At 40.8% G+C, this 13,942-nt stretch overlaps 1 protein-coding gene across 4 annotated transcripts; it reads left to right on the top strand.

The window, feature by feature from the left end:
- The first annotated feature begins 787 nt into the window (after nt 1-787).
- Nucleotides 788-13,069, top strand: LOC131237556 (uncharacterized). 4 transcript variants are annotated; one of them, XM_058235387.1, is made up of 6 exons: nt 788-872; nt 985-1,053; nt 2,293-2,406; nt 11,563-11,633; nt 11,727-11,789; nt 12,349-13,069. In XM_058235387.1, the coding sequence occupies exons 1-6, from the start codon at nt 791-793 to the stop codon at nt 12,592-12,594; spliced, it is 645 nt and encodes a 214-aa protein (XP_058091370.1). In that variant the 5' UTR covers nt 788-790; the 3' UTR covers nt 12,595-13,069. The 4 variants fall into 4 exon arrangements, with proteins under 4 accessions (XP_058091370.1, XP_058091369.1, XP_058091372.1 ...); XM_058235386.1 differs by having other exon boundaries at nt 11,724-11,789; XM_058235389.1 differs by lacking the exon at nt 2,293-2,406.
- The last annotated feature ends 873 nt before the right edge of the window (nt 13,070-13,942 follow it).

Below are 13,942 nucleotides of genomic sequence, written 5' to 3'. Positions count from 1 at the left end.
CCTAAACTAATACGGAAAAACAGATGAACCATGTGGATATACAATGCATATATTGAGGTGGGCTCCTATCATTGGGGTCTCACCCACAGCCAAGTTGTGCTCGTGTTTGTTAGCAATAGTAGTACTGCTGTACACCAATTAGACTGAGTCGAGCTTGGTAGCATATCTCAGCTTGAAATCGGCCTGGCTTAGTCCTCGAGCTTGATTGGCCAGCTCGGCTCAATTAGGTCAGCATCTCGGGTCAATTCAAGTAGAGTTTAAGTCAAGATCAAGCCTGTAAAATATTTTCCTAAATGTATCGATTGCACCTTTAATTTCCCACCGTATATAAAATAGTAGCAACGATTTACATGTATTTCATCAAACATTTAGTATAGAGCATTAAAATCAAGATACAAAGGTATTTGTTTAACATTCATACCTTCTTTGCCACCAGTTAACACTTTATTGACTCATTTCATCAAACACTGGTGAGCAACGTCAATATCAAAATAACTGAGTCACTGAACTGGTTTGATCCGAGTTCAATTCAACTTGGGGTTCCATCCAAGTTGAATCAAGGTTGGGCACGCTCAAACTCGGTTCGAAATTCAAGTTGGGGTTCGATCCAAGTTGAATAGAGGTTGGGCAAGCTCAAACTCAGATCGAATTTTTTTTTTTCGAGTTAAAAAAAGTCAGCTTGACTCGGTTCGAACTCAGTTTCGAACCGTATCGAGCGCGCTAACCGAGCTAATTCGGTTCGTGTAAGCGTTTCGCAAGTTTTTTTTTTTTTTTTGTTCTTGAATATTTCATGAGCAAAACAGCCGGTTTTAGGTTTTTAACAGAAAAACCCCTGTCATTGATAGGTCGGGGGCTGGAGCTTGATTTAAAGGGTTTGTAATATCCATAGCTATTTATTTATTTTTATACCTTTCCTCTTACCCTCTGAGAAAAGAAATTCAAAGTTATTTATTTATTTTTTAATTTTTATAATGGCGATTGCAGGTGTAGAAATGGGGAATAGAAGCAAAGATCTTTTGAAGTCGGAAGAACAGAACGAACCCTCTTCCATAGGTTACTCTCTTCGTTTCTTCCATTTCTATGTAGCCTGAGTCGATCAGTTTGTGTATGCTGGGCCCACCTTATGTTGATCCGCACCGTTCATATGATGGGCCTTGATGCTGGATGGGAGATGCCTAAATTATCTCTTGCATTGGGTGATACTAACAGCATGAATTGCGTCAGTGTTGGTAACTTTTCATTTACATTGATGCTTAGGATTTTTTGGCGGGAGGGATTGAGGCGTGGCTACTCCACATGTGGGGCCCACCTGATGGATGGCTTGTTTTCTGGATGGAGCCAAAAATGCTGTTTTCTTGTCTAGCGCAGTACCCATCTGTTTATTTATTTAGAGTGCTGCACTAGATTGGACATGAGGCGCAGCCATCCATGATTTATACTGTTGATAGTGTGGGCCCCGTCATGGATGAAGCACCTTCTGCCAACCACCCCAGCTGGATGATCCTGCGCATCCGATTGGTGGGGCTTCTCACGTTGGATGCTGACCATTGACAGAATTCTTTTCTAGTGATTGTTCGTAGGTCGACTGTTGGATGGCTAAGATCATCTGATCAATGAAGTTTTTATGGCTTGATTGAACCAAGGTGGGACCCACCTCGTTAACAAGGCCAGATAATTCACAGTTGAGGCAGGATCAAATACAAACGTATCTAGGATAAGCTTAACATACAAATCTACATGTGGGGCTCATTGTGATGTTTTAGAGGTCAACAATCCGTACATCATTCTCTTTGGCACCCAAAAATCCGGCCGATCTAAAATTCAGTTGGGCCACACCACAGGGAACTGTTGGGATGGGGACGCCCACCTCTAAAAATCTTTCAGATTTTATGTTGGGCCCACTGTGTTCTATATATGTCATCTAATCCATTTATAAGATGCATCCAACCATGGGCAATGGACATCCAGAAAATGAGGCCATTCCAAACCTCAGGTGGGCCATAACATGTGATTATACATGGTGTGGCAAGCTTTGGATTGGCCAGATTTTTGGTTGCCAAGGAGAACATTAGGGCGTGTGCTTGATGGATAGATTGGGATGTCTTTCAAACATCATGGTTGACCCTACACATTGATTTGTATGTTAAGCTTATCCTAGAAATGTTGTATTGGATCCAACATCATCAAAGATTATTTACAAGAATCTCTTCTTTTCAAAGAAGATGGGTTAGTGTTTTTTCTTTTTCAAATAAAGTTTTGTGGATTTTTTTCCCTTGCTTGATTGGAATGCAGAGTCTAGCCTTCTTGTTTGCAACAACAAGGATCCTTTATCTCAGAAGAAAAAATGTTGTACCAATGAGAAGGGCAGTGAGAAGATATTAACAACTTCAATTCCTACAAGCCAAGGTGAATTACATGTGAATGAACTTTTTAGTTTATATTTGTCTAAGGGTCCATTTGGATGCACTATTGAATTGAATTGCAATTACTAGTCTAATGAGGAGGAGAAAACCAAATTGTGACGTCCTTAACATTCATATCAAGGGTCTATGTTCCAATTGCAGTTGCGTACCTTCCAAGTTGGACTTCAAAGAAACCTCATTATCATATATTATTGTTGTTCTTGTTTTTGTTGCTGTTGTTTTTGCTATTGTTGTTATTGTTATTATTATTATTTGCCATTTCCTCAGAAGTAAACTGAATGTTCGTAACTCAAATCGCGTGTTAGATTATAGTAACTTGCAACCTTGCAAAGATGGTAATTTTACAACATGCAGTAAAGTACCCCTTTCACAATCTTATTCATGATGTACAACAGTAGCTTAACATGAATAGCTGCAAGTGCATTCCTCTATATGTATTTTTAGATCATGTAATTAGCGCATGTCTAGTTCTGCTGGTTTTGGAATGTATATCCATGTAGAGATCTCCGGAAGGTTCTAGAGTCCTCTCTCGAGTTTTGTAGCTAAGAGAAATGTAAAAGTGTGTAGAATTTTTCTAGTGCATTCCTGATTGTTGGATGAATGCCACATGTCACAATCCTAGTCATTGATTTAAAGAGCCTAGAGAACTCTTAGGTCTATGACTCTATATATAGAGGAAACCGCTCATTTGGGACTTAACTACTCAGAGTTGTAATCTTCTCTTCATAGCGCAATCTCTTGGCGTGTAGTCCTTGGGGTGTTATCTTGAGTTCCATTCGCTCTCTTGGTGTTATCTCGAGTTCTATTGAAGTCCCTGGTGTGTAGTACTTGGTGATGCAAGTGGGAGTTAGTAAACTCAACTACTGTTGGGGAGTTGTGCGGGGGCTGTTTGGGTGAGAGTACTAAGGAGTTAGCAAGTTTGTGTCCCTTGATGTCGCAACATACCATATTCTTGTTGGTGTTTAAGCATATGAATGCATTGACTCGAGAAAGAAGAAATGATCCCTGATATGGTATGCAAGATTAGTGTGGTGAAGGCCTATGATCATGTTGACTGAGATTTCCTATTCCATTCCATGCAAGTTTTTGGTAGGTGGATCAAAGGCTATATTTTGTCGGCCTCATCCATCCTGGTCAATTGGTAATGTCATAGTTTCTCCATGAGTTATAGATGTCTTCCATAGGGTGACCCTCTCTCCCTTTCTATTTGCAATTAAAGACAAAAAGCTTGGGGTTGCTTTGGGTAAGGCAGTTGACCTTGGTCTTATTGCTTGCTTCAAGAATGGTTTTCCTTTGCTTTCTATCTCATTTCAGTTTGCTAATGATACAATCATTCTATGTGGCATATCTTTGGATCAAGTCGAGAATCTAAAAGGCTTTCTAAGGTTTTTTTTCTTTATCAGTCAGTGTTGGGGCGTCGCATTAATGTCAGGTAAACAATCCATGATCGTGGTTGAAGCGAGCAAGGAGTGCATTCAGGAATTAACAAATTGGTTGGGTTGTAGGGAGTGTTTTGAGAGAATCAAGAAGAAATCGGTTGGATGGAAGAAGACTAGAGAATTGAGAAAAAATGGGTAGGATGGAAGAAGACTTGTTTATCTTTCGAAGGTAGAATAACACCAATCAAGGTGGCCTTGGCCAACCTTCCGACCTACCATGTTTCTCGTTAGGATTCTAGCAAAGGTGGCTAAAAAAATTGGGAAGCTCTAGAGTTTAGAGAGACTTCCTCTAGTTAAGGAAATGCCAAGGGCCACCAAATCCATATTAATCGGTCGTCGGAGGTGTAAAACTAAAGGAAAGATGGGGCTTGCGCTTGGGCTTGGGAAGGGTGAGGGAAAAGATTGGGCTCTCTTAGCAAGTGTTGATAGAGATATAGTGGAAGATCTAGAAGCATTATTGATGCAGACGACATATGGCTCAAGATTGTTGACATTTGGATCATTCATAGCCTTAAATTTGCTAGGAAACACAAGCAAGACATCGTATTTGTTACCGGTGGACAATAATGATGGGCCTAGATCATATGGTGATGATTTGGATTTTGCCACATAGTATAGCCTCTTTTTCAATCTTGTTGCTTTTGTTTAGTCGTTTGCTTAAGTTTAGGGGTATTTTGGTATTTTGATAGTCTTAGTTTGTGAATGAGATCAAAAGTTATGTTAGAAATTAATAGCTTAGATTGATTAAAGTTTTTCCACTGAGTGTATGTCTGTGTTCCAATGTATGCGTTCAAGAAAAATTGTCGGGTCCCATTGAGCCACTCACAGACATCACATTTTTTAAGTATTTTGAATTTCCGTTGCTTGAGCCACTAACACAACATTCGAAGACCATTTATTACGCCGCTTTTGTTATCATATTCTCTTTCACAGCCGTACGTATGAGTCTCCATAGCTACTTGAATGAACTACATCAAGTTGATTTCCTAGTTTGGAGAAAACTCGTCCTCGAGTTTTATCATAGGGTACCCTAATGGCGACAACATATACCTCATACCGATACAAACCATTGCCACTGTTGCTAAACCATGTTGACTTCGGAGGACTCGAATTCCACTCCACGATCAGCTCTGGTGGGCCAACAACAACATGAGGCGCGACTTCTTCAATATTATCAATGTGGACAATCACGTCATCCTCAACAGGTGCCTCATCAAATATTAGGCATGTACAAAGGTCTAGAATTTTGACATGCTCTTTTAGTCGTATATGTCTTAGATTGGATCTTGAATGATATCTAGATATTCGATGACCTGAAATTTGTCTTCTTTAGGTTCCTCATTGAAGATTTATTCCTTAATGAAATCTGTGCACTCGGCGAAGCCTTCATCAAAGTTGGGAACCTTGCTGAGGTCCAAGGTTCATCATATGTATCAAGCACCACTTTGAGAACTAAACATTGGGTTCTTCCAGGGCCTCAAGTTACTTTCATAGGTGTTGGATCTCGCTATCTTTGTTCAACAACTCTATTTGCTATTTGAGGATCTTGATTTCCTCATCTTTTTGGCGACTCATCGTTTTTGGCTATTAACTCATCTTTTGCACCAAGAGCACATCATCTGCAGTTGTTCGCCACTTGATAAGCACACACAGCATTTTGCACACCCATTCCATGCCCTCATACATGTGGCGGCAGATGAGTGGTCTGGATGATCGGACACTTGGATATGGATAGTGCAACACTTTTGGCGCTTTATCCATGGCCCTCAATACCTGGTACGATGGAGATTTATGAACAGTTGGTTGGTAATGGACTGATGCTTAAATGAGCCATTGTAGACAATTAATGTTTGGAGATGTAAAGATCGATGATTTTGGTTTGAACAATTGTAATAGCTCAAAGTTGGATAGCTGGATTTCTTTTTTCTTGTGTTCTTTTTTTTTTTCCTGATTGAATAATGGATGGGATTGAGGGTTGGACGATTGTTTGGATATTGGAGGTCGTGGGCTAAACAAAATGGAGGGGCCAGATTGGACAATCTTGATGGTTGTGGATGTCGCCTACATAAGTGTGGTGAACTTGCATCAAACAATTATATGGTGGTAAACTCACCCTTTTTTCTTCTTCTTTTCTTTCCCCTTTATGAAAGACCAAGAGAGATGTTGGCTTTGCATCTACATATGGAGCAGATGGAGAAATATGACCAACAATGGCGTAGGCCTACAAGATCTCATTTCAGTGACAAAGAGCAGCATCGTGGCGGTTTCCAAAAAGGGGTTGTGGCAGTGACAACCATTAGGGCGACGATGAAGGTTGCAACAACAATGGTGATAGGTGGCGATGGTGGTATTGTGCACAAATGCAGGGGATGATGATGATAACGGCAGTGGTCGTGCTGACGATTCAATCGTGGTGATGGTGGCAGACATCAGCGATGATGGTAGAAATGGTGTCAACAATGATGATAACGGGCAGAATGTTGATTAGGACGATGATGATTGTAGGGGTCAAGTTGTGGTCGAAGAAAGACGTGCGGCCAGTAACGCGATGGTGGCCGAAGGATGGTGGCAAGTAATGGTGACGGATGTGGAGGAAGGGCCATAAGTCAAAGGTGAGTTTTTGTCGATGGGTTGGTAATGGTGATGATGACTATGGCAAGGATGGCGAGTGGTCTTTGATGGCAGCCAAACTAGGGGTTGAAGGTTTAGGGTTGGGGGGCTGTCATGGGGCCACTTCTGATGAAGATGGACAATAAGTACTAGAGATTGTTGAATTTGAGAGGATGGTAGTGATGCACGGTTGCCAATTGTAGAGGATGGTTATAGATTGGGGTTTGGCCAGAGGTTGAAAATGGATAGTAGGACTGTTGGTGCTGAATTACAGATGGGAGGTGGCAATGATAAGTAGGCATTGGATCAGAGAACTATGACAATGGTTGTAGATGGTGAAGGGTATGGGAATTTATTTATTTTTCCTTTTAAATCGGGGAAGGTGCTTGGTGGTGGCGGAGGCAGCGATAGGGTGTCAAGATTGGCGCGACTATGATACCACCATATGCGATCCATTTGGATTGTTGTGATGACTTGGACAAATGGTTGTGAAAGAGATGGATGTGTCGACAAAATCAGCATGATAAACAGCCCTCAGAATCCCTACAAGTAGCTCAAGCAATGGGAATTTGTAAGGCCTTGAAAAACACGAAGTCCGTGAGTGGCTTGGCAAAACTCGGCAATTTTCCGTCAACACACATGCTAGAATATAGAGATGCACTCACTTGGAGAAAAACTCAATTTCAATTCATTAACTTAAAATTTTGAAAATTATAATGTAAAGTTATTCGTACTAAAAACCTAACACTAATTAATTTAAGCTATTAGTTTTTAATATAACTTTTAGTCTAACGACACAAACTAGGATAACATAAAGTACCAAAAGTCCACTAAACTTAAGCAAATGTCTATGTGAAAACAACAAAATGAAAAAGAGGTTACATTGCAGCATGAATCAAATCATCACCACTAGATTTGTGCCCATTATTGTCCACCGGGATCAAATATGATGTCTTGCTTGCATACCCTAGATCTAGGCCCATTGTTGTCTACTGGGATCAAACATTATGTCTATACCCTAGCAAATCCGGGGCTATGAATGGTCCAACCGGGAGCCACACAAAAATCAATGGTGGTGATGATTTTGATCCAGATGCCATTTGCATCAAGGACATGAGGAATCATCAAGGGTTGGTTTTTGGGTACCGCCTCGAGGAATATAGCTTAAGATATGAGGAAAGAAACCAATTTCTTTGGTAGATCATTGCCAAGGGACAACCAGACTTCCTCTCATAAGGTGGGCAGCTTATTTAGCAAGGCCATCCGATTTATCGTTGATTCTTGGATTGACGAGTCTCTGTTATCAAAGTGATTCCTTGATCAGTTTCAACCTGACTCAAATAATGAAGCATGATGGGGGATTGCTATGAGGAGATCCATAACGAGGTGGTGTGGAATGTCATGCTCTGTCAAATTCTTAACGAGGAAATTAGCTCTTTCGGAAGGCTCATTTGTAAATGATACAATTACATAGATTGACAGGTTATCTGTGGACAAGATGGCTTCGAAATGTGGCTTCGAAATGGTCTGGCAATTTCTCTTCAAAGTTATTCTTGAAAGGCATGACGACAAACATAGATGGTCCTTCGCAACTTGCTAAAGTTTGGAGAGCCATCATGCCAGAGTCCAAGCTTTTGTGTGGAATGTTATGGCAAACAAAATCCTTACAACCAATAATCTCAAAAACAGTAATATAGCAATCTGAAATATGTGCTCATGTGTAAAGAGGTGGAAGAATATCAATCATTCACTGTAAAGTTGCAAGAGCTGTGTGGGAAAGTTTTTTCAATCTTTTTGAATTAGCTTGGGTTCCCAATGCTTCCATTTTGGACCTAATTTCAAGGGTGGGAGAGTGGCTTTTGCCCCAAGGTATTGTCATGTGGGATTTGTTCTTCTTTTTTATGCTGTGGGGAATTTGGACAAAGGAATGCTAGCTTTTTGAGGCAAAGCTGGAAACAATCATTAGATCAGTGCATTTCATGGTTGTCAGCTAGGTATCCCGTATCGGTATCGGTTGGCGTAATGGTGCCCTCCAATACCGATACAGATACGGGGGTGTAACGGCGATACGGGTGCGTAATGGCCCGTAGTGGTGCAATTTTTATTTTTATTTTTTTGCCAAAAAAACATGAAAAAATATGGATTAACTTCGGAATGTTCAAAACATTCCAAATATGCATGCATTTATAAATTGGAACATGTTTATGGTAGTGTAACAGTCTACTCTTTAGTGAGAAGTTGTATCAGACTGTCTGATAAATTTATGAACCAGATAACCTGAATTTGACTACAAATTTCATATATTTAATTTTCTAAATATATAATTTATATACTTAACAATTTGATATCATTTCTCCCAATAGTTCTTTAAAAAAATGAAATTAAATTCAGGTAGATGGCATTGCCAAGTTGGGTCTAACTTGGAGGACCAATCCATGCCCCAAATCAGCGTCAAATTCATGTAATTTATTGGCATTATCCCACTTATGAATTGGTGGACATTTATTGGATAGTGAATCATGGAAAAAAATCAAAAGGCCCTATTTTAAAAAATAAGCGTCCACAAATTAACAATTAAAACTATTTAAACAATTTGATTTTGGTATTGTGAGTTAATAACTACAGTTCATAATTTAATTGGTAAATTTTAAGTTAATACATGTCTTGTGTATAATTTTTTAAGGGCCCGAATTAGGCGGGACTCTGATTGTAAAGTGTAGCACACGAGTAGCACACGAGTGTTAAAGTTTTTTGGGCCCCACCATGATGAATGTGTTATATCCACACCGCCCATCCATTTTGCCAAATAATTTTAGGGCATGAGCCCAAAAATGAGGCAGATCCAAAGCTCAGGTGGACCGCACCATAAGAAACAACAATAATTAAACGTCCACCATTAAAAATTTATTGGGGCTACAAAAGTTTTAGATCAAGCTGACATGTGTGTTTTCCCTTCATCCACGTCAGTGTGACCCAATTAACAGGTTAGATGGAAAATAAACATTACAGCAGACCCATGTAACAAAACAGTACAAGTGCACTGTTTAGCGTGCACCGCAGAACACATAAAAAAAAAAAAATTTAAGCGCCACGCAGTCCATTCCGTTTTCGATACCGAAATGAAAAAGGAGGGAGAGAGAGAGAGAGAGAGAGAGAGAGGGAAACCGAAAAGAGAGAGAGAGAGAGAGAGAAAGAGAGAGAGAGAGAGAGGGAAACCGAAAAGAGAGAGAGAGAGAGAGAGAGAGAGAGAGAGGGAAACCGAAAAGAGAGAGAGAGAGAGAGAGAGAGAGAGAGAGAGAGAAGAAGAAGAAGAAGAAGAAGAAGAAGAATCCGCAGCCACAGTAGTCCGAGAAGGAGGAGGAGAAGAAGAAAAGAAAGAAAGAAAAAAAGGTACGTTTTTTTTCCCTCTTTTTCCTTTTTTTTTTAGGCTCGTAACAGCCGTTACAGCCCCGTAATAGCCGTTACGGTCACCGGGGGGGGGGGGGGGGTACCTGTTTCGACCCAAAAACGCGTAACAGTGTCGGCCGTTACCGTTACGTATCGGCCGATACGGCCGTATCGTAATGGATACATGACACCCCATGAGTCTGCCTGATTTTAGAGGGTTTTTGTCTTTGGATTTCATTCCCAATTGATCTTTTATTTTATGAATCGTTTAATCCTTGGTTTCTGGGATCCTTGAGGTGATGACTATTTTTATATTTTTCCTTTTGTTTTGTGTGCTCTATCCGGGGGATGATATCTCATAGTCTTCTATGCTCTTGGAGTTGTTGTATTTTGCTCCTCTTGATAAGGTTTGGTCACCTTTTAGAAAAAAAAAGAAGAAGAAGAAGAAGAAAGGTGGTCGAGATATTCCTCAAACGCTATTTGTTGTAGGTATTAAACTGTGATGTTTACAGCTATCCATGCTGTATCCTGTTATTCCATACCTATATCCATATTGCATCCTTTTGTTACCAGTAATCCAGGTTATATACCTATCTGGGTAACATATGAGCCTCATTACCACTGATTTTCCAACAATGTTGCATCGTGATTGGAAGCTACCGAAATACCCCTCTGCTTGAAAAGGAAGATAACGCCCTTATACTTTTCAGAAGTTAGAGCAGCAGCAGTTTTTAAAATTGATATAGATGCTTTTATACAACTCTACCCCCAAAAAAGATTCTAAATTTTACAACATCCAAATACCCAATATGAAGTGATGTGGCTACATAGCAATGTAGCAACTAGCAAGTCATATGGCTCTGGAACAAAAAGTAAATTTGAAAGTGCTTGCCCAAGTCTTACAATGGTCCGCATTAGTCACAGGTCAAGTGCAACGCATCAGATCTGGTTTTGATTTGAACCTGATCATCACCTAGTCAAAATTCTTTTGGAAGAAGACAGCTAGGACGATGCTGTTATCGCTAGTTACATAGATTGTCTATAATCTGAAAGTTACCTAAATCTGTCCACCCTTTTAAAAAAGCAGTACTATGCAATGCCTGTCCAAATGTTTTTACGGTACTGCTCAGGTTTTTTCAGTTTGCCCAAGAGGAAACCCCGGTTCATTGATCCAAACTGTTGAGAAGATGGGCCTTATTTGTATGGGCCCATGCACACACAAAAAAAAAAAAAAAACCCACAGGCTAGAAGATCCTGTCCATTGAATATCCAACCTTATTTTTGGTTGAATGTGGACTGTTGCTGTATTTCTTTCTTACCATTTGTCTTTTGGACTCCAAGTGAAGGGTCAGGATTTTCCTGTGTGGGATATTTTTGGCGCATGGTCCATCAACAACAGGGCCCACACTATCAACAGTTTGGATTGCTGAACTGTGAGCCTCACTTGTACAAACCAAGAGCCTGTTCTGTATGGACATTCTCTCTGAGCATTGAATATGACCTCTGTAAAGATCCAGCATTCAGTTTTTCTTATACCATACCATATTTGTCCCCTGGCTTGTGGCCTCACATTGGCTCAATTCACCAATTTTTTTAGCGGTGCCGGAGATCATAATTTAATATTTCTCCACCTTGATGGCTCCAATTCCTGAATAATCTGGGGATTATTTTTCTATCTGCATAACCCATCACACTGGCTACAGTACTTGGAAGAGTGAAGGACTTCTTGGGAGTTATGGCTGAAGCTAATAAGAGATTGCAGCTTGATGCACAGGTATACACTCCTCTCACCATTAAAAGCTAATTCTTTTACACCTAATCCTCTTTATTTTTACACCTGATGAAATGTGTATAATGATTTTAGCAGAAATATCAAGGGGACTATGACATTGAAGTGCTAACCAGGAACGAAGGAGAATATATTGAAATGGTGAGCTCTCTGCTAAGGCTGCTCGAAAGAGTAGGTTTTGGAGTACTACTCTCCCTGCATGTACCTGTGTATATGCAACATCCTAGCTGTTCATCAGGTGTGACCCACTGTTCATTTGTCGTGGCCCTGGCTTGTCAGGCCAGCTTCCCATGTGTGGTAGAAATGGACAGTGGCAGGTCTTAGCAGGATTCAAATCCAACTCTCTTGAGTAGTCGCCACATTTCTCTGACAAATGCTATTATGCAGCTCGTGCCATGGTTCTACACGGCTCCCTCAAGATACACACCTCAAGTGTGTGGTGACCGGGAATGTTGATGTGGTTGGCCACTGTGTGGACTGCAATGTTAGTCTGGTGGTCCTGATGACCATACTGGGCTGATTCTGGGTCACGGCACATACAGAATGGGGCCCAACAGATCACACACTTGTTTGTCATGCATACCATGAGCAGTTAGCTGCATGATGGCATTCCTCTTCTCTGGAAGGGTAAATGCTTTTACTCTAGCTGTCTTAAAATCATGTAAATAGCAAGATGCTGATGCCAGAGGTGTATCTGCAGGATCTGGTTTTGGGTGTTGCAGATCTTCATACTCCAGAAGCTGTAGCAGCTGCTGAAGCTACACTGGCTGGTTCTCACCCCATTTTGCCTTCATCTGTCTGTAGCAACGGCTCTGACACAGAAGACAGTGATGACGATGATGATACATGCTCACTGAACAAACTTCACAAACAAAATTCAGATGGCGAAGACTCTCAGAGTTCTGATCAGCCGAAAAAGCGGCCAAAGATTACTGAGCTCCACTGAAGCATTCAATCCAGAATTGCAGCAGTTAAGAAAGCCACGGTCCAACCAAACTGACCCATGATGTGGTAATTATCATACAAAGAGAGCATCTAGTGAAGTGTTTAAGTGGTGATTGGTTTGCAATACCTGAACCATGTGATCATGGATTGTTCCGAAAATGGGCCTCTAAGCAGCCCTACATCGTCAATGGTTTGATAACATTTCCTATCACAGCTCAGCCCAGGACTGGCATTCTCTGGTCAGGTTTTCAGGCTTGTGACGAGGGCATAGGCCTAGGATTCAGTTCCAACATGTACTGGTTCAGGATTTGGATGTGTAAGCCTCCTGTTTTAATGACATCTGTGGCCAGTTAAGGCATGCATTATACATTTTGGGTGTTTGAAGTTTGTACGGGAAATGAAATTCTGTGAAAACACTCAAAAAGGTTTTAAGTCCACATGGTTCTGTATTAAAATTCAGTCTGATTCTCCCTCAACTGCCTCAAATTTCTGTTGCAATTCTTTCCATTTAAACTAGATGTGGTTTCTCAAACAATATCAGGTGGGAATAGGACTACACAATTGCTCTTCTACCAGCCAAAAGAGCTTTTAGCAGACAAGTTTTTGCTTTTAGCAAGCATCATCTCTCACCTGCAATGCCTGGATTCCTAAGTCTTCTCTTTAGCGGGAAACCCGGACCCCCTAGCCCCTCTCTTTAGTGGGAAATGTGGACCCCCTAAGCCTCTTTCTTTGCTTGAATTTGTAGGCACCAACACAGCATTAAATTTTCCAATAAGCTGTTACAAAATTTTAAGTATGATTTGTGTGCAATGTGCATTGAAAGTAGGTGCGCCCATGTCTCCCACCAGCCAAGCATAGTGAGAGGGATTGTTACCTTATTCCAGAGGATATTCTGATGGTGATTAAAGGGCCTGACATCCACATCCCCATGACATGCCTGACCAAAACCACTGGCAGTTTTGCGATTCAGAAATAAGTAATCACCTGATTCCCCGTAAAAGTGCTTGAAGCATCTGTCGGTAATAGTGATATTATCTTCTTGGGAGTATCTATTGTGAGGATTTTATAGTAATCCAAGAAAGCATGTCCCTGGACAGGGTTGGAGCCTTCCAGATCTTCTCGTTTGGGCAAGAAGGCTAGTCATTTCCACATAGAGCCTTTAGCCTTCCAGATCTTCTCATTTGGGCAAGAAGGCTAGTCATTTCCACACAGGCGCTTGTGTGCATGGGCAAGCACATCACCAATCTAGACTGTCCATTGCACTTACTTACCCGTAGAAAGTTCACACAGATCTGAGCAAGTTTTCCATTGGATCAATGCCATATAAAAATGGATGGTCAAGCAGACCA

The sequence above is a fragment of the Magnolia sinica genome, chromosome 2 (genome assembly GCF_029962835.1).
Source record: "Magnolia sinica isolate HGM2019 chromosome 2, MsV1, whole genome shotgun sequence".
Lineage (NCBI taxonomy): Eukaryota > Viridiplantae > Streptophyta > Magnoliopsida > Magnoliales > Magnoliaceae > Magnolia > Magnolia sinica.
This window is presented reverse-complemented; position numbering and strand designations above follow the sequence as displayed.

Coding starts and splice junctions, on each gene's coding strand:
- LOC131237556 (XM_058235386.1), top strand. CDS start 791: ATGAGCAAAACAGCCGGTTTTAGGTTTTTAACAGAAAAACCCCTGTCA. Junction 1,054..2,292: donor GAACGAACCCTCTTCCATAG/GTTACTCTCTTC, acceptor ATTGGAATGCAG/AGTCTAGCCTTCTTGTTTGC. Junction 11,790..12,348: donor AAGGAGAATATATTGAAATG/GTGAGCTCTCTG, acceptor GTGTATCTGCAG/GATCTGGTTTTGGGTGTTGC.